This window comes from Leptonychotes weddellii, chromosome 5, assembly GCF_054177405.1.
Source record: "Leptonychotes weddellii isolate Sample4059 chromosome 5, ASM5417740v2, whole genome shotgun sequence".
In the NCBI taxonomy this organism is placed as follows: Eukaryota; Metazoa; Chordata; class Mammalia; order Carnivora; family Phocidae; genus Leptonychotes; species Leptonychotes weddellii.
In genome coordinates, this window is record NC_138373.1 from 24,424,538 (window position 1) to 24,445,063 (window position 20,526).

General features: G+C 52.6%; 1 protein-coding gene across 2 annotated transcripts in view; it reads left to right on the top strand.

Annotated features, from left to right (window-relative positions):
- LOC102749710 (myosin-11) overlaps positions 1–20,526 on the top strand; it is a 55,315-nt gene that overhangs the window by 16,733 nt on the left and 18,056 nt on the right. For both annotated transcript variants that reach the window (XM_081819960.1, XM_081819961.1), the window contains 17 exons: positions 789–907; positions 1,896–2,048; positions 2,943–3,116; positions 4,207–4,380; positions 5,570–5,684; positions 7,787–7,980; positions 9,373–9,494; positions 9,622–9,691; positions 9,831–9,991; positions 11,210–11,318; positions 12,854–12,985; positions 13,076–13,282; positions 14,178–14,315; positions 15,310–15,433; positions 15,980–16,151; positions 17,712–17,924; positions 19,350–19,494. In XM_081819960.1, coding sequence (XP_081676086.1) covers positions 789–907; positions 1,896–2,048; positions 2,943–3,116; positions 4,207–4,380; positions 5,570–5,684; positions 7,787–7,980; positions 9,373–9,494; positions 9,622–9,691; positions 9,831–9,991; positions 11,210–11,318; positions 12,854–12,985; positions 13,076–13,282; positions 14,178–14,315; positions 15,310–15,433; positions 15,980–16,151; positions 17,712–17,924; positions 19,350–19,494 — 2,522 coding nt within the window. The remainder of the gene's footprint in view (positions 1–788; positions 908–1,895; positions 2,049–2,942; positions 3,117–4,206; positions 4,381–5,569; positions 5,685–7,786; positions 7,981–9,372; positions 9,495–9,621; positions 9,692–9,830; positions 9,992–11,209; positions 11,319–12,853; positions 12,986–13,075; positions 13,283–14,177; positions 14,316–15,309; positions 15,434–15,979; positions 16,152–17,711; positions 17,925–19,349; positions 19,495–20,526) is intronic.

Genomic DNA, 20,526 nt, shown 5'->3' on the forward strand with positions numbered 1-20,526 from the left:
ACAATATATGGTGTTGCTTTGTGAGTGTGACTTTAATTTACGAGAGTGATGTCACACTGGAGGCATCGTTCTGCAAATATTCTCTGTACTCACCATTGCCTGGATCTGGGTTTCTCAACAGTAGCGCCCCCTAGTGTGACAACCAAAAATGTCTCTGATCATTGCCAAATGTCCTGTGGGGGCAAAATCATCCCCAGTTGAGAACCACTGGTCTAGAAAGAAAGAGAAAACAAGTCGTTCCTTTACCTGCTGTTGGGTACTCATCTTGTGAAAACACCGTGATGTGTTTGTTTGTTTCCATATTAATGGACATTTAAGTCGTTTCCAATATTTTTCCACCAGAAATAATGATGTAACACAGATCTTGGCACAGTGGGACACTCTTTACATGCCTTACCTCATTTAATTGTGTTGACAACCCCACAAGGTAGCAGATGGCCCACTCTTTTTACGAGCTGAGAAAAGCAAGACTCTAGGAAGTTAAATAGCTTTTCCAAAATCACCTGGTTAGGAAGTGGGAAAGGGGCAAGAACTTGAATCTAGAACTGTCTGACCCTAAGCCCCCCCTTGGGGCATACCTTCATCTCACCTCTTAGCAAAACACTGGGGATGAGGTCACCAATGACAGTGGTTTTCAGGACTCTTTCATGCTACGTTCACTACCATCATGCTCCTTTTCTCGAAAAATATCCAATGTATGCACAGGTCATGAATATCCCATGTGATGTGCCTTCCTTCCTAAGCCTTCTCTTTTGTGATACACTTAATATGCTTTTTCTTCCATCCAGCTGCTCAGAAAGTTTGCCACCTCATGGGAATTAATGTGACAGATTTCACCAGGTCCATCCTGACCCCACGTATCAAAGTCGGACGGGATGTAGTACAGAAAGCTCAGACAAAAGAACAGGTAATGATGCACTTGCTGTTTATTTTTGCATGTGAAATGATTTCTACACTTGCTATTTATTTCTGCAGAATCTTCCTTCCTTCCATCCATCCATCCACCCATCTATACATCTGTTCATCCATTCATCCATCCATTCATCCATGCATGCATCTATTTATCCATCCATCCACTCATCCATCCATCCATCTCTCCATCCATCCATTTATCCATTTACCCATCCATGTATCCATCCCTCCATGTATACATACATCTGTTCATCCATCAATTCATCCTTCCATCCATCTGTTCATCCATCCATTTACCCATCCACGCATCTCTTTTCATCCATCCATCCATTTATCCATCCATCCGTTTATCCACCCATTCACCCATCCATGTGTTCAACCATCCATCCATCCATCCATCCATCCATCCATCCATCCATCCATCCATCCATCCATCTGTTTATCCATCCATCCAGCCATCCATGCATCCATACATACATCCATCTATCTTTTTAGCCATCTGTCCATTTCCTTAACCCTCATCCATCCAATACTAGAATATTCAAAGTCCCATATCAGGTTTTAAAGATCCAGTACTGAACAAGAACAGCACAGTACCTCACTCACGATCTCATCTTGATCTCTTACTTGTACATACAAGGTCAGACCTAAAAGATACATTTTTGAAAATGATTGTGTACCCTTTCTAGAGGCAGAACTGACCACTTCTAAATGGTCCCTGTAATGGAACCAGACCTACTCGGATCCAGGTCCCTCTAATAGGAAGTGTTCAATTAGCCACACAGTCATTCCTTAGGCTTGACCACTCTATTCCTTACTGCCACTTTTCTACTGGGTGTAGAGATGGTATAATTTCTTTTTTTGTTTATTTTTTTAAGGACTGATTATGGGTAGGAGGGGAATAAAAGTCTGAGCTGCTGGCCAGGCTCATATGAAAATGTGGCCCACTGGGGATGACCATGTTCCCTCACTTGCCCCCACAGGCAGACTTTGCCATAGAGGCTCTGGCCAAGGCCACTTATGAACGCCTTTTCCGCTGGATACTCAGCCGTGTGAACAAAGCCCTAGACAAGACCCACCGGCAAGGGGCTTCGTTCCTGGGGATCCTGGACATTGCTGGATTTGAGATCTTTGAGGTACAGCTTGGTGAAATCATGACAGCAGTGGTCTCGGCTCTCTGGGATGAAACTTCTCTTTGAAGAAGTCATTATTTCAGAGAAGGACAGGCACTACTGAGAGTGGGAGGCTGTCTAGCTAAGGTTACATCCTGGAGGGTGTAGGAAATGTATTGGTTTGTGAAACCAAGGAGGCCAGAGCTACAGCGGGGTCCAACAGGCAAGACCTGATCTCTTCCATCTCTCTCTCTCTCTCTCTCTCTTTTTCCCTCCCTCTACGTCGGTTCTGTTCTCAAGCTGGTTTTCCCCTCATGGTGGCAAGATGGCTGCCACAGCTCTAGATAGCCTCTCAGCAACCCTGGAAGTTCAGACCAATTCCAAATGTTCCCCACAGTTCCAACCAAAATCTTGCAGTTGAGTCTCACTGGCTCTTACTCACCTGAGTTGGGCCAAGCCTTGTTTTCAGGGTCTTGCTGTACTTCATGTAATGGGAACATGGCTACTGGATCCCACCCCCATAGATTGGAGGGACATTCTCAGCGAAAGGGAAGGTCTGGAGATGGACAGATAGTCTAAAACATATTCTACTAGAGAATCACTCCCTCTCTTGAGTTTCATTGTCCACATCTGTACAGTGGGGGTGATGAAGTACCCTACACGGTTGTTATACCCATAAATCACTGTACAGGTGAAGGAGATAAGCATCCTCAAAACAACGTGTGTGGGGACCCCGTGACGTGAGAAGAGCCAGCCCCATGAACTCTAGGCAGCCTTTGCTGGGGCTCAGCCCTCTCTGGGCTCTGAAATGGCAGACAGGCTCTTGTGCACAGGGCGCCAGCCATGGGCAGAGCTTCTCTGGTCCCCGTGTCCTCTGACCACGATGCTCACCGGGCCTCCCCGCTGTCGTGCACTCAGGTGAATTCATTCGAGCAGCTCTGCATCAACTACACCAACGAGAAGCTGCAGCAGCTCTTCAACCACACCATGTTCATCCTGGAGCAGGAGGAGTACCAGCGAGAGGGCATCGAATGGAACTTCATCGACTTTGGGCTCGACCTGCAGCCCTGCATCGAGCTCATCGAGCGGCCGGTGAGGGCCCACATCACACTCGCCTGCGTGTGTGGCCTCGTTCGGCTGGCATGTGGACCCTGCCCTCGCCCCACGGGTGCACGTCTTTCCCCCCACCCCCCCGCCACCGAGTCCTTGTGAACTCCATCGCACTGTCCCTTAACCCACATTTTACTCTCAAAGGTATTTTCTTTTTTTTATTTCTCCCTCCCTGCCCTCCCCTCCCCTCCCCACCTTCTCTTCCCCTCTCTCTCAGTCATTCATCCCCAAAGGCAAGGGTCTTTGTTTTGTTCCCTGGTGTATCCCTACCTCCTAGAACCACGCCCATAGTAGGTGCACAGTCAATAATTGTTGAATGACTGTTTATTGAGCACCTGCTCTGTGCGGGTCCCCCTCTTTAGGGGTTGGGGATGTAACCGTGGACCAGATGGACCTCGTCCCTGCCCTCCTGAAGGAGCAGGCAATGAAACCAGACAAGCAAATAAAGCAACTAAAACTTCTGATAAGGCCTCTGTGGAGAATGATTTAGGGAGTCCCGCTTTGGACAGACCAGTGAAGAAATACTTCCCAGGGCGCCTGGCTGGCTCGGCCAGAAGAGAATGTGATCTCGGGGTCCTGAGTTCAAGCCCTATGTGGAGTGTAGAGCTTACCTTAAAAAAAGAAAAGAAGTATTTCCCTGATCTGAGTCTAAAAAGTGCAGACCATTCCAGCAGAGTAAATGGCATGTGTGTAAGTTTGGCTGTGTTCCTGGCATCTTGGCTTAGCCTGTCTGTGCCACAGAGACGGGCTTTATTCAAAGGAACCCTGAGGTGAATTTCTACGTAAAGCAACAAATTCAAGCGTGAGATCTTTGTGCTGGTCCGTGTGTTCTGTCCACTAGGGGGCAGCAGCAAACATGTTCTGTCGGGGCCCGCCGGTCCCTCCCCAGTGCGGGTCCCCTGGACACAGGGTAATTTGAGGATCGATCTGTGGGAGTGGAAGGCATAAATCCATTTAGAAGAGGTGATAGAGCCAGGGGGCTGCCTAGGGTGTGTTTCAGTGGCCAGTTCTTTCTGGCAAGCCCAAAGCTCGGGCACCCTAGCTGTGATCCTGCCTTCCTTGTTTCCCATAGAACAACCCTCCTGGCGTGCTGGCCCTGCTGGACGAGGAGTGCTGGTTCCCCAAGGCCACAGACAAGTCGTTCGTGGAGAAGCTGTGCACGGAGCAGGGCAACCACCCCAAGTTTCAGAAGCCCAAGCAGCTCAAGGACAAAACGGAGTTCTCCATCATCCACTATGCCGGGAAGGTATCAGCCGCGGGCCCCAGGGCTCTCCCTGTCCCCGGGGACCAGGTGGGGTGCTCCGAGCAGGAGTAGTTTGGGCATGGCAGAGCCGAAAGGCCTCTGGTGTGAGTCAAATCCAAGCAAGTCTTTTTACGTATGATCTGAGTGTCTATTCCAACCTCTATACCATGTTCCAACCAAGGTGACCAGGCAATTCTTTCTTGTATAGTCGCTGAATCCTTCCAGCTACAATTTAAACCCAAGAGGAAGGGCCAGCTGGGATGGGATGACCCATAAACACATTTCTGGGTCCAATAAACCTCTCCCTTATCCCAGCCTTGAGCTCACCACTGTTCGCCTGTGCTGTCCAGGGAAATATGTGACAGTTGTCTTCTTCCTTCTCCTTGTCCTCTTCTTCTTCCTCCTCTTCTTCCTCCTCTTCCTCCCTGCCTCCCTCCTGCTCCCCCTCCTTCTTCATGATAATGAGGATCATCACGTGAGAGCTCTAAATACACAGGTGCTTCCCCTGTGGCTCCTGAGGGTCCTGGATAATGTAGAAAAGATGCAGCTTGGCCTGGCTTGCAGAATCTGAGTATTTTATTGTCTCTCCAGGGTCCCCCCACCCCCGCCTCATGCAAACAGGCAATGCCCGTGACAAACCACGGCCCACATGCCACATCTGACCCACAGCCTGCTTCCGTAAATAAACTTCTATGGGCGCACAGCTCCTATGTTTACATAAAGTCTTTGGCTGCCTGTGACCCAGCATGACAGAGATGTGCCCTGCAGAGCTGAAAATATTTACTCTCTGGGCCTTGTACAAAAAAAAAAGTTTGCCGGCACCCTACCCAAACTCAAGGGCATGTGCGTTCCCTTAAGCACAAGGAATAACACTTTCCTCTTTCCCGCTTTCCAAGTGGCTCTTTTCAGTCCCCTCTCTGATCGGGCCTGGCGATCACCGTAGCAGCCCACAGCCCATAATGACCCCCCAGAGCTCTTTTACAGGTTGCTTCCATTTCAGCGTGCACAAGGCCCTTTAAAGTACTGATCTGTCGGTCTCTTCGTGGGCGTTTGAGGATTCCCATCACGGTGGCTGTTAATGCCATTTCCTCTCTGACATGTCAAGATCTGGGGGGGAACCTGGAGGCCTGGGCCCTGGCCTTCATTTGTAACGGAGGCAGAAGCACCTGACCAGTGGGGTGATCCTTGGCAGGTGGACTACAATGCCAGTGCCTGGCTGACCAAGAACATGGACCCGCTGAATGACAACGTGACTTCCCTCCTCAATGCGTCCTCGGACAAGTTCGTGGCCGACCTGTGGAAGGACGGTAAGGGCCTGCCGGCAGGAGCTGGGGGACTGGGTACGGAGTGGTCTGCGTCCTTCCAGCTGCCCCTGGTTCGCACCCCTGCTCCCAGGAAGGGGTGGGCCTATGGGGGGTGGGGAGAGGGCAGGGTGTGCAGGTGACACGTTCAGCCACTTCCAGAGTGGTGACCCCTGGCTCCTCAATCCCACACCCGGGCCCCAGGGAGAAGGTCCCAAAATCAGGGTGCAGGTGGTAACAGAAAACAGTGCAGGAGGCATGGTGACTTCTCATCTGGAATCAGAAAGACTTGACTTGGGTTCCTCTGAGAACCAGCCAAGAGATAATCCATGTGAAGTGCTTAGCACCTGCCAGTCCCATAGTAAAGTCTCAGTACCTGCCTGCTTCTGCGATGACTATTAGGGGTGGTGGGGTTTTCCGCTTTTGTTCCTGGACCTCGGTGCCCACAGTGGATTGTGTCTTTGCACAGAGCCTGTGGACCTTGGGCTTATAGGCCTGGACACCCTTGTTTTAAGCATGGTAGAAAATGCTGGAGGAGGAGTTCTGTTGTGCCAACATTTACTGAGTGCTCACCATGTTCCAGGCCATGGGATCGGGTGATGGCATCTCACCCTGGGATTTGTGAACGTTTCAGCAAGGCCCTTCCTCAAGGAGCCCAGAGTCTTGCAGGAGACAGAGACGGGCAAAGACTTTATTACATGGACCCTAACTGAGTACAAGGAGCAGAAATAGGGTATCCTAATGCCAGTGAAGTTGAACTGAACCACCATCAGCCAACTGGATAGAACTGTCATCTATAGACTGCTTCATCCAGCAACAGCAGAATGCACATTCTTCTCAAGCTCACATGGAACTTCCACCAAGCTAGACCACATTCTGGGCCATAAAACACATCTTAATGAATCGAAAAGAATAGAAAGCATACAGTGTCTGCTCTTGGACCACCGTGGAATTAAACTAAAATCAATAAGAGAAAGATAGTTGGAAAATCCCAAAGTACATGGAGGTTAAACTTCTAAATGGCACATGGCCCCCATGTCTTATTTAGAAGTGTCTTGGTGTGTTATTTAATTTTCTCAAGTGAAATTTTAAAATATTTTGAACTAAAAAAAAAAAGGAAAACACAGCTTACCAAGATTTGTGGGTTGCAGTCAAAGCTGTGCGTTGAGGGAAATTCGTAGCAACGCCAGTGGTTTGGGCTGGGCACGTGCAGCATCCACTGGATGGTGGGAGTTTCTCATTCTGTTCTGAAAGAAAAAGAACCTTGGTGGTTGTAATGCTACCATCAACACCACCAATAACACCACCACCTATTCCTTGTTGAATACCTACTAATGTGCCAGATTCCTACCTTAGAGTGTTGGCTATGCTTTGTGTCTGGAATATTATTTCTCTGAATATCAACCTAATAGCTCACTCAACTTATTGGAGAGATCACCCCCATTACTCTTTCTTTCCCCCTTTACCCTGCTTGATCTTTCTAAGCATGCCTCACCACTTAGAATATTGTATACTTACGTATGTTATCATTGTTGGTCTCTTTCCACTAGAATATCCATAGAATATGACCTAGAGTGTGTGTGTGGAGACACACGGTCTTTGTTCATGACTGTATCTGTAGGGCCTGGCACATAGTAGGCCCTCAATAAATATTTCTCGGTAGATGAAGGACTGAAGGCAGGCAGGAGGGGTAAGCCTTATTCGCTTCTTCCTGCCCTAAGAAGTAGATGCTGTCGTTACCCCCTTTTTGTAGAAGGAGAAAGTGAGGCACAAACTGGCACCAGGCCAAGGCAGTGGCAAGATCAGGATTTATTCCCAGGTCTCTGTGACAACATGAGAGAGAATTTGTTCTTTCTGTCATTCAAGGGCTTTCAGATTTCCCAAATAGACAATACATGGAAAGCAATACTCTGCACGCCTCCACTTACCTCTTGCTACAGGAAAGGTGTTGGCCCCCAGAGGAAAGAATGGGGGGCGGTGGCCACCAAAAGGGAGCAGAGGACTTGGGGTCTTCCACCCTCTGGGCCTGGTCCTCTGTCCTGTTGTGGGGGTGGAGGGCCCCTGCGGCGTGGGCCAGAGGCTGACACCAACATTAACGTGCCCCACAGTGGACCGCATCGTGGGCCTGGACCAGATGGCCAAAATGACAGAGAGCTCACTGCCCAGCGCCTCCAAGACCAAGAAGGGCATGTTCCGTACGGTGGGGCAGCTGTACAAAGAGCAGCTGGGGAAGCTGATGACCACACTACGCAACACCACACCCAACTTTGTGCGGTGCATCATCCCCAACCACGAGAAGAGGGTGAGGCCACCTGCCTGGCTCCTCGGGGGGTCAGAATGTCCTCCTTGGGGATATCGTCAGGGGGCTTTGGGAAAGGGAGAGGCAGACCAGGGTAGAGGGTCAGGAGGAAAGCCTGACTCTGTACCCCACGGGTTCCATCTGACATGGGTGGAAGGTTGTCTGAATTGGGGACCCATCCCCCATCCTGGAGGCAAAGGAAGGCAAGGAATGAAAGGGACTTTCAGCCCTGGAGTTTCTGTCCAGGGCATCCAAGCACTCATACATTCATTATTCCGGTCAATATTTACTGAGCTGCACCTGTGCGCAGTGTTGAGGATACAGTGCTGGATAAATTGTGGTCCTCGCCTGCAGGTTTCTTATGGTGATCTAGCACAGGAATGCTTAGCTGGGGCAGTGATGCCCCGCCCCCCTCCCCGGGGACATCTGGCCATGTCTGCAGACTTTGTTGGCTGTCATAACTGGGAGGGAGCTGCTGTTCACATCCAGTGTATAGAAGAAGCCGGGGATGCTGCTAAACACCCTATGGCACACAGGGCAGCCCCCACAGAGGGAAAAGCAGAGACTAATCCAGCCTAAGATATCAGTAGTGCTGATGTCGTGGGAGACCCAGTGGGGGAGAGAGACACACAAGCTGATATGCACGATGTAATGTGGTAAATTACGAGAACGCTGTGCAGCTGGGGCTCCCACTCCAGCCTCAGGGCTCAGAGAACGCTGCCTTGGGAACGAGTAGGCATCAACCTGGTGAAGTGGAAGGTAGGGTGGCGAAGGCATCCTAGGCAGTGAGTGGGACCAGCAGAAGCAAAGACGTGAGCTGAGAAATGAAAGGTCTAGGCAGTGAAACATTTGGTCATTTCATGTTGGCATGTGATGGTGTGAGGCAGGGATTGGGGGAGAGATGGGGCTGAATTGCTTGACAGGAGCTGGGTTGTGGCACTCTCTTGTGGATTGACCAGAGGAGGCCTTTGGGGGCTTTTAAAAGCAGGGGTATGTCATGATCAGACTGATGGTAGGGAAACAGAATGAGAGGTTGCAGAGGGAGGCAAGACAGGGGCAGAAAGCAGGTAGGGGGCAGTGATGGTGAGTGGGTGGCAGTGGACAGCAGGGGGTCCATTGGGAGTTACCTGGGAGGTAGCTTCTGTAGAACCAGTGATGGAGAGGAAGTGAGGGAAGGAGAGGTGACGGGGAAGAAGCCCCAGCTTCTAGCCAGGTGATGCTGGTGCCACCAAGTACAAGACAAGTGACGCCTGAACCCTCAGCTGAGACCTCACCTGGTGAGGTGCCTCCATCAAGCTTGGTGGCCTGACGATGGGTCACCCAGGCCTGAGATTCAGGGCTTGCTGCTCCCTGAGTCCCGGCCCCCCTGGTCCACTGGCCTCTCTGCCCTTGCAGTCTGGCAAGCTGGACGCCTTCCTGGTGCTGGAGCAGCTACGCTGCAACGGGGTGTTGGAAGGCATTCGCATCTGCCGTCAGGGCTTCCCCAACAGGATCGTCTTCCAGGAGTTCCGCCAACGGTGAGCCTGCTGGGGCCAGGCATGGGGATTGGGGTCCGCAGGGGGCAGGGGGTGAGCCAGGCCAGGTGGCGGGATGGAAGGACACCGGAGAGGCATTTGATCAGTGGCATCTGCCCCGTGTCTCCAGCTACGAGATCCTGGCTGCCAACGCCATTCCCAAAGGCTTCATGGACGGGAAGCAGGCCTGCATTCTCATGGTAAGCCCTGCCCCAGCCCCTCCCCAGGGATCCCTGGGGGCACTGCCAGGAGCTCGTTGGGGTAGGCCCTTCCTTAAACACACCTAACGGACACTGTCACAGCTGAGAACGAGAGCACCTGTCCCCCTTCCTTCTGCAGATCAAAGCCCTAGAACTTGACCCCAACTTGTACAGAATCGGGCAGAGCAAAATCTTCTTCCGGACGGGGGTCCTGGCACACCTGGAGGAGGAAAGGGACTTGAAGATCACCGATGTCATCATGGCTTTCCAGGCCATGTGTCGCGGCTACCTGGCCAGGAAGTAAGGACCCGAGTGCTGTAGCCTCCCTGCAAACAGCCCAGAAACATGCCCTTCTCGGGGCGTGCGGAGGGGGGGCTCTGTGGCCTCGTGTTCTGCTTCCCTGCTTCTGAGAGGCCACCTGCTTTAGGAAGCATCCTGATCAATGGTAGCTGCTTCTTACAGAGGTGGAAACGCTACCACTGTAGGGATGTGCCCTCGTTTTAAAGGCTCTCGTCCTGCCTCCCCCCTTACTTGCTGGTGAACTTGGGCGAGTTTCTCTCTCTCTCTGAGGCTCGGATCTCTCCACTAAAGAATGAGGATACTCATTCCTGCCCCGTGGGGTTGTTTGTGAGGAGTCGATGAAGTGCATGAAGAGGGTTAAGAACAGGGCCAGGTTGTCATTTCAAAAGTGTGAGAAAAAGGTAAGGATTGGAGGAAAGAGGATTTGGCTGTGTCCATATCCCCATGTTCAAAAGGGATTCAGAAGGTTCATTCATTGCCAAGTGGGCCCAAGATGGTGAAGGCCACAACCAAGATGGGGAAGGCCAGAACTGGGGGGCTCATAGTCCAGGGACAGCCCTAAGTGGTTCAATTTCATAACTAAATTCTCTGATACACCCTCCCGCCTCCACAAACTGGAGCAGCATCATTCTTCAAGTTTACCCATGTTCCAAGTTAGCAGCCAAGCAGAGGAAAGAGGATCCATTGGCGGTGGTTTTGCAAACCCATCAGCCCTTAAACACAAAGAGCGCTGGTTCTGAATCAGACTTGAGATTTCTAAGATGCACCCGAGGAAAGAGTAGGTTTGTCAGTCACTCAGCTTTGGGGAAGACAAGGCGCAGCTGGAGATGTGTAAGATCCCCCTTAGGAATGGTGTAGCGTAGATTGATTTCCTAGGTGTTTGGACCACAGCTCTGAGTCCATGGTGTTTCATGAGCTGGGGGTTTTCCCTGCCCCACCCCCGAGAAAGGCTCTGGCCTCCAGATGATTGAAGTGGTCATTGCCCAGACGATATGCATGTGCTGATGCTCAGAGCTTCCTGAAGAATCTGAGCTGGAGAGAATGGGGGGGTGGGAGTGGGGAAACGTCCTCACGTGAGTCACAAAATCACACGTGGACAGGTGCATCTTTTGGGATGCCGCGGGGCAGGATGCTGCAGACGATCCAGGGAGACAGGGTTTGGACCTCCCACCCCCCCCGGCCCGGGGCTTCTCACGGTACCCCCTCTACCCTCCCCAGGGCCTTTGCTAAGCGGCAGCAACAGCTGACGGCCATGAAAGTGATTCAGAGGAACTGCGCCGCCTACCTCAAGCTGCGGAACTGGCAGTGGTGGAGGCTGTTCACCAAAGTGAGTGCCGCGGACCCCGCCCCTGTCTGGGACCCTCCACCTGGGCCCTGCGCCCCAGATGCTCCCGCTGTGGGGCAGCGTTTGGTTCACGGCCCCGCGTGGTTCACTCGGGGGCTCAGAGTCAAACCTCGCCTGTCCGTAGTTCTCCAGCCCGAGAAGGCGCCCCTCCCCCTTCTTTGGCACATGGGTTATCAATGACCCTGACTCGGATCCAGAGCATTTCCACAGGGATCCCTCACGTTGCTCGTTTCCGGCCACACCCACTTCCCCCCCAATAGCCCCAAACCACTTGTCTGTCCTCCCTTCCTGTGATTTTGCCCTTCCGAGAATGTTACACAAATGGAGTCCTACGGTATGTCATCTTGGCGACTGGCTCTTTCACAAAGCCCCATCGTTATCTGGAAATCAGGAATTGGGGGCATTCATCGTGGATCTTATTTATAGTAGCAAAATGTCAGTGTCCAGCCCCCAACAGACTCATCCATCGATGGGATACTTTGCAACTCTTAAAGAGGATGGCTATCTCAAAACCCCCAACAAAGCAGGTGTAGAGGGAACCTACCTCTACAGAGTAAAAGCCTGCTATGAAAAACCCACAGCTAGCATCATCCTTAGTGGGGACAAAACTGAGAGCTTTTCCCCTGAAGCCAGGAGTAAGACAGGGATGTCCTCTGTCACCACTTCTATTCCACAAAAACGGCAGCTATCAAAAAAACAAAGCTGTAAAGGTGCAGAACAGCATGGGGTCATAATTATCTTGTAGTTTTAAGTAACGGACACGGCATAGAAAATCGGACAGCTTGATCTCCGGGGTGTATTTTTTAAACACGTAGGAGAAAAGAGACTGGCGGGAAAGGCCAACAGCGCATATAGTGACCGTGATGGGGAGGTAGAACGTGGGAGATTTCTTTTCCCCTTTTCTCCTTGGAATGAAATATGCCAGTTGGTCAGCAGTAATTCTCTCTCTGGAAAGGGACTAAATGGGAGAAGGAGAGACTTTTTCCTTTCCACTGGGCACCTTTTTCGGTTGCTCTAGTTTATGATTTTTTTTTTTTTTTTTAATTAGAGAGACATAGCGAGAGAGGGAACACAAGCAGGGAGCGTGGGAGAGGGAGAAGCAGGCTTCCCGCGGAGCAGGGAGCCCGATGCGGGGCTCGATCCCAGGACCCTGGGATCATGACCTGAGCCGAAGGCAGACGCTTAACCGACTGAGTAACCCAGGCGCCCCGTGGTTTATGATTTCTCAACCTCAGCACTATTGGTGTTTTGGGATGGGTAATCCTGTGTTGTGGGGGCTGTCCCGTGCTTTCTAGAATCTGCAGCGGCATCCCTGGCCCGTACCCATAGGTGTTGGTAGGATCCCCCGCCCCAGTTGGGACAGCCCAAACTGTCCCCAGAAATTGCCAAGCATCCCCTCGGGGGTGTGGGATGGTGTAAACCGGTCCCTGGTTGAGAACTGCTGAGCTGAGGCATTAGGAGAGCTTCTGCCTTCCTTGCGCCATGGAAGCCAGTGACGGCTGACTGTGTGCGTGCAGGTGAAGCCCCTGCTGCAGGTGACACGGCAGGAGGAGGAGATGCAGGCCAAGGAGGATGAGCTGCAGAAGACCAAGGAGCGGCAGCAGAAGGCCGAGAGCGAGCTCAAGGAGCTGGAGCAGAAGCACTCACAGGTAGTGGCCCGGAGCTCGGCAGGGGCTGCGGGGGGTGGGCAGGCGCACCCCTGCGGGGCTCACGGCCACCTCCCTGCTCCCCATGTGCAGCTGACCGAGGAGAAGAACCTGCTGCAGGAGCAGCTGCAAGCCGAGACAGAGCTGTACGCCGAGGCCGAGGAGATGCGCGTCCGGCTGGCTGCTAAGAAGCAGGAACTAGAGGAGATCCTGCATGAGATGGAGGCCCGCCTGGAGGAGGAGGAAGACCGGGGCCAGCAGCTGCAGGCCGAGAAGAAGAAGATGGCCCAGCAGATGCTGGTAAGGCCCCACAGGGGCTGCTGCCTTATCATCTGACCCTCACTGCAGGCCTGCGAGGGGCGTGTGGTCAGGTATGTCCCCCGCTGGGAACTGAGGCTTGGAGTGGATCGGCCGTCTACCCGGGCAGGGCCACGTAGCCAGAGTGGTTTCCTGGAGAGCCTGCTCTGTTCTCCTGCCCTGGCCTCCGTGTGCAAACCCCTTTTCTCCTCCTCGCAACCCCGTGTGAGGGGCAATCATGTTAGTTAGCTGTTGTTGCAGGATGAAACACCACCCAGAACTTAGCGGCTTGGGATAACAGGGTCAGGAGTCTGTGAGTGGCTCAGCTGGGAGGTTCTGGCTGAGAGTCTGTCCTGAGGTTGCAGTCGGGATGTGAGCCCAGGGCTGGAGGACCCACGACCGCATGGCTCGCTCCCGTGGCTGTAGTCAGGAGGCCTCAGCTCCTCACTGGGGGGTGGAGGGGTTGGGGGGAGCTTCTCCTTAGGGCTACACGGTGGCTGGCTTCCCCCAAGAGGGGCGAATCAAGAGAGGGAACAGAGGGGGGAGGCCACAGTGCCTCTTCTGGCCTAATCTCAGACATTACACCTCATTGCTTCCTCTTAAATCCAGCCCACACTGATGGGGAGAGGAATGAGGCTCCACCTCTTGAAGGGAAGAGTACCGGAGAATTCGGGGACACATTTTGAAACCACACAATATTTACTATCCCCATTTGACAGATGGGAAGACTGAGGCTCCATGAAGCCAGTGGTTTCCCAAACCTTTTATTTCCAGTAAAAGGAGACCACAGAGCACAGGGGGCCGTGAGGCCCAGCCTCCACGAGGGTCAGCCCACAAGCTCTGAGAGAGGGACCCCACTGGGAGCGAGGCTTGTGATTCCTTTCCCTTCCCCACAAAGGATCTGGAAGAACAGCTGGAGGAGGAGGAAGCCGCGAGGCAGAAGCTACAGCTTGAGAAGGTCACGGCCGAGGCCAAGATCAAGAAACTGGAGGACGATATTCTGGTCATGGACGATCAGAACAATAAGCTGTCAAAAGTGAGTGAGTGGGGCCAGCTCCTGCATTAACCTGGCAGGCTCCCCGGGGCTAAGCGCTCCAGATGCTTTACCTTTCTGGCCAAATACAAGATGCCAGAGGCAGGCCTTCCTGACTGCCGTCTAGAGGCAGGTGGACCCCATGGGTGGGGTGCCCGGCGGTCCCACCAGGACCAGGGCTGCCATGGAGCAGGTCTCAGAAATTCCATGCTAGTGGAGACCCCAAGTTGTGCGAAAGCAGCTGCATGTGCCTGAGATTCGGGGGCCTCTCCCACATTCTCGCAGGCCGCTTCCGGTTAGTAATAGGGTGACCCGCGGTCCTGGTTTGCCTGGGACTGAAGGCTCTCTGCGATGTGGGACTTTTGGTGGCCAAACCAGAAAAGTCCCCGTCCCACCCGAGGCAGGGACCACTAAGCAGGTGCAGAGCATGCATGGTTTGGGGTGCAGAGCGTGCATAGGGAAGGGGGGCCCTGCCCTGGTGGGGCTCATACTCTAGGGAGGCAGGAAAAACCTAACCATTAATGACCCTCACAGTCAGGGTTCTGAAGAGGGTGTTCACCATAATATAAAAATAGAGCATTAGGCAATGGAAGCGAGGTAGTCAGGGAAGGCTTCCTGGAGGAAGTGACATTTAAGAGGAAACCTGAAGAATGAAGAGTAGTTGGAAGGGGCGTGGAGAAGCAGCTCAGCAGATGGTCCCGTGTGTGCAAAGGCCCTGTGGCAGGGAAGAGCTGGGCTGTGGGAGGAAGGGATGAGGGTGTCATTGCCTGGACCATGAAGTGTGCGGGGCAGAGGTCGCATGAGATGGGAAGTGGCTGGGTTTCTAGGAATGACCGTTAAGGAGCTTCTCTTTATCATTTTAAAGCTAGAGGTTGTCTTTGGTATTCATGCGGGTTTTCTTTCCAGCTGTTTATCTGGAAATGACTAAAAATGAAACGTGGAATCTGGGGAAGAGAAAAAAAAAGCTTCCGATATTTCTTTTTCTTTCCCGCAAAAGGAGCGAAAACTCCTCGAAGAGAGGATTAGTGACTTAACAACGAATCTCGCAGAAGAGGAAGAAAAGGCCAAGAATCTTACCAAGCTAAAAAATAAGCATGAATCTATGATTTCAGAACTGGAAGGTAAACCGACTACGTCAAAGAGGGTTTCACATGGATGCTTTAAAATCAGAGAGCTGGGACGCCTGCGTGGCTCAGTCGGTTAAGCGTCTGCCTTCGGCTCGGGTTATGATCTCAGGGTCCTGGGATCGAGCCTGGGATCGAGCCCCGCATCGGGCTCCCTGCTCGGTGGGGAGTCTGCTTGTCCCTCTCCCTCTGCTCCTCCCCCCACTCATGCTCTCTCTCTCTCTCAAATAAATAAATTAAATTAAATTAAATTAAAAAATAAAATCAGAGAGCAAATCTTAGCATGGCAGATGATTTCAGGGGAGGTACACCCTCTCGAGGCTCCCCCAGCTGACACACCAGTAATAATAAAGGTGCTTCTCATCAGCCCTAACTTTCCTGCCACTATCTGGTGGTTTGGGCCATGACAGTTACCGGTGGGGACGTGTGTGTGTGTGCGTGCGTGTTCACGTGCATGTTCATGAATTGCGGGAGCAGAAAGGCTTGGCCTCTGGGTGCCTTTCTGGTAGTGCGCACCTGCTGAGGGCCCCGGCTTTGTCGTAGTGCGGCTGAAGAAGGAGGAAAAGAGCCGACAGGAGCTGGAGAAGCTGAAGCGGAAGCTGGAGGGGGAGGCCAGTGACTTCCACGAGCAGATAGCTGACCTGCAGGCGCAGATCGCAGAGCTCAAGATGCAGCTGGCCAAGAAGGAGGAGGAACTGCAGGTGGCCCTGAGCAGGTAGCGTGGCTGGCGGGGCACATCCTGGCGTCCCCGTGGGTCTATGTGCCCCGCAGGCTCCTGCCAAACCACAGTGGGCCCCGTCCTTCCTCCTCCTCCAGGCAGGCCTCCAGGCTCCTGGGTGCCTCCCCTGTCCTGCTTGCATCTCCAGAACCATGCCACCCACTTTCCTCTCTTCCCTCCAAACTCATCCTCTGTCCACATCTCCCCTCCTCCCGCCACGTCTCCCTCTCGGATGTCCAGGCCCTTCTTGTCTACAGTTGCCCACGGAGTCCGTTCCACTGGCGTCTCGGGCACCATGTGCCTGAGGCCGGGACGACCCTCCTGCACCCTCTTCTAAGGGTCATTTTTGCTCCCCGCCCTGCTCTCCTCCCACCCCCAGACTGCAGCAACCCTCAGATTCTGCCGGTCCTCAGAAACGTGTCCGTGCCCCGTCCCGTTGGCCCTTCTCCCAGCTCCTGGCTGGGTTCACGCTAACAGCCTCGCACCAGGAATGCAACGACAGCTAACGGGGATTTTCCTGTTCACCATGTGCCAAGCTCTTCCCAGGCAGTAACTTCACGCACACACTGGGCTGGGGACCCTGCTGCGATCTCCATGTCACTGAGCAGGACGCTGGGCGTGGGGCGAGAGGAGGGAACATGAGCTGGGATCTGAGCCCCAGAACTTTCTGACTGGTCCCCTGGCCAGCTCTTTGGCTCCCAGTGTGCACTGCAGGATGGTGCTAGGGTGATGGGCCAGAAGCATCACCTGGGTTGTGAACCTTCACGGAAGACTTTGCTGGCTTGTGCAGGGAAGGCCAGGCTCCCACCCTGCACAGCCTGACCCCAACCCGACCATTTAGCTTTCTCTCTTGCTGCTCACCGTTCCCAAGCTCAGTACGATCGAGGTGCTCACCTCCCCTTGCCCTGAGGAATCTTGCCTTTGGGCCCTCTTTCATGTTGTTCACTTTCCTTCCATCACAGCAAAGCAAGAGGCCAGCCCCACCATGTGTCAGGAGGGAGCTGCCTTCCACGAAAGTCCTCATGCACTCCAGGCCATTCAGACAATGCTTCTCATGTCTCACCTTGGCCCACGGTTGCCGCATCCCCCACACCGGGGGCTCTGGTTTTAATATCTCCCCATGCAGCACCTGGCCAAGTGCTTTGCATGGAGCAGGCACTCAGCCACTGTTTGAGCAAAAGGAAGAAAGAAAAACAAGTAGTTGTTGAGGAGAAATAATTGTCCGTGTTCACAAAGCATCTATTAAGCTCCTGGTGTGAACGAGGCACCTGGCTAGTCTGGGACCAGGCTCTGCTTTCACACACACACACACACACACTCACACACACACTCACTCACTCACCACAATCTGTTTTTTGACATCAGACGAGTCCTAATCTGCAAGCAGTCCCACCTGGCAAGAAGGGGTCCACCGTGTCTTGGGGACGTGGGTGGAACCTGGTTTGATGTCTACGGAACATGAGTATCTGGTTCCGGGAAACAATCTTGGGCGACATTGGGAGATCTCAGGGACCAGAGACCCCCGGGGTCTTCATTCTGGTGATCTGTCCCCGGCAGGCTCGACGATGAAATTGCTCAGAAGAACAATGCTCTAAAGAAGATCCGGGAGCTGGAGGGTCACATCTCAGACCTCCAGGAGGACCTGGACTCAGAACGGGCCGCGAGAAACAAGGCCGAGAAGCAGAAGCGGGACCTGGGAGAGGAGCTGGAAGCGCTGAAGACAGAGCTGGAGGACACGCTGGACAGCACGGCCACCCAGCAGGAGCTCAGGTGGGAGGCCGGCCCAGGGAGCCCGTGGCTCCCGCCACGTCACCGGCTGCACGGATGGGGTGGCTGGAGGGGGGGGGGCGGAGACGGGCAGCCCCCAGGCCCATCCTGAATCACAGGGCTCCTCAGGCCCTACAGCTACCATCTATAATAGATCCTTTTTCATCTTACTTTGCATCCGGTAGTAGGACTTACTCAATTCGAGAACAATTTGAAAGCTATAGAAACGTAGACACCAAAAACATCACCCTTAGCCCCAACACAGTCAACGTTTTTGCGTATTCCTTCCTGTCTTTTCATGTGTGTGTCTATGTGTGTCAATAATTCTCCAGGTTCCAGTCTCCAAGAGCGTGTGTTTAAGTTTTGTGATACATGTTTTAAAATAACCTTTGTGGGATGGGTCCTTAAGATTCGCTGGAGGGGGGTGCCTGGGTGGCTCAGTCGTTAAGCGTCTGCCTTCGGCTCAGGTCATGATCCCAGGGTCCTGGGATCGAGCCCCGCATCGGGCTCCCTGCTTGGCGGGAAGCCTGCTTCTCCCTCCCCCACTCCCCCTGCTTGTGTTCCGCCTCTCGCTATGTCTCTCTCTGTCAAATAAATAAATAAAATCTTTAAAAAAAAAAAGATTCGCTGGAGGATCACAGACACCAGCACCAAAGAAAACCACCCCAAAACAAACACATATACACACAAAAAACCCCAACAAAAACAGGTCACCCGCTAGATAAAGAATGCTGACTTTAGTGAAAGTAGGTCGCTTATTCATTCAACAAACACGCAAATGCATTTGAGTGCTTCCTGTGCCGCATCCTTTACCTGTACGTGGAAGCCAGCACAGAATTCTGCTCCCTCCCCACCTGGCCCATGATCCAGAAACGCCCAGTGCAGTATTTGAACGCATGGGCTCAGAGCCAGACCATGTGGGTTCAGATTCTGGCTGTCACACAGGCAAACTGCTTACCCTCTCTCAGCCTTAGATTTCTCATCTGTAAATTGGAAGAATTAATATATCTGCCTTTGAGGGTGACTCTGGAGTATATAAAGAATGTATATATATATGTATATAAAGAACTTAGGTCAGAGCTTGGCATATGGTAAGTGCTCAATAAATAAGAGCTCATTTTAATATTTGAGGAACATTTTGCAATTCACAGATGTTCTTTCAACATGTTCCTGAGTATTCTTGTGTATTGATTTGCCGGCCTTGAGAGTCTCTGGGCAAGTAACCATGCTCCTCATTTTGCAGCCGAGGAACTGCCAGGTCCAGAGAGGTTAGGTGACTCCCCCGAGGTCACCCAGCCAGGGAGGGGCTGCCCTGATGGAGACCTCAGCTCTGGGTCCCGGGAGAGCTTCTCGTTCCTTTGCACAGCACTGTCTGAGGTGAAGCCCTGTCTCTACCCAACGGCCACCCTCTGGGTTCTTTGTGCGCAGGGCCAAGAGGGAGCAGGAGGTGACGGTGCTGAAGAAGGCCCTGGACGAGGAGACGCGCTCCCATGAGGCCCAGGTCCAGGAGATGAGGCAGAAGCACACACAGGTGGTGGAGGAACTCACCGAGCAGCTGGAGCAGTTCAAGAGGGTACGTCCTGATCTTTTTGGTGACCACACGCAAAAGCGATATGGCGACAGCTTCCGATAACTACAGATCGGGGTCTGTGCTGAGACACATAGCCAGCCCTACAAGACTGTAATGACTGTGTCGCGAGAGCATTTATTAAGCGCTCACTGTATATATGTCAGTTGATCCTCACAACCACCTATGAGGTGGGTACCACCCAAGGTCATACAGCGAGTGACCGAGCTGTGATTTGAACCCAGGCAGGCAGGCAGGGTCTATAATGCCCCCCAGAGATAAGTCACTATTGAGCAAAACTTCTGGGAGGATAACTTAAGGTGGAGAACATCATATAATTTCTCTGCAGATTGGAGGAAAACAGTTCTCTGGCAGAGTTTGAGAATGACTGGATCTAATCGTTCTTTTCCCCGCCGTGGTTAGCTATTTGGGGTGTATGGGACATGGGGCAGTGAAATAGCACTCCTCTGAATGCTTTGTGGGGAACTTCCTCTCCCTTGGGAGAATTTCCCTGTGTTTCATTCCCAGGGGGAGCTTTTTAGCTTGCAACATCTGGATTGTTTCCCTCAAGATCTGAATTCTATCCCTCACCTTCAGTGAATATGGCTTCCCGGCATCCCGGCAGGGAATGGGCCCTTGGAAGTGGAGGTCTGCCATCTGTATCCTCTTCTCCATCCCGGCACTTTCTGGATATCCCCCCAAGCTAGACTAAGTGGGGGTAGCATTACCTAAAACTTGTTGGAGTTTGCATTTGTTTCTGTCACCAGCCCAGGCGAATATTCTTCAGGAGGTGGTTTTCTAAGCAACTTCCTGTGAGCTGGGTCACCGCCGCTTCTATCAGAATCTCAAAATTTCCTGCACTTGGAGATAAAGGCACCAGCCCCTTATGTCGCACAGACTATGAGCCAGATACTGTTCCATTGCTTTACAAACACGAATTCATTTCCTCTGTGGCCTTGTTAACGAGCAGATCCCCTGCCCCCATCTTCCGCCCTTATATAGGTGCTCTTAGGACCACTCTGCAAAGTGCGGTGCAAG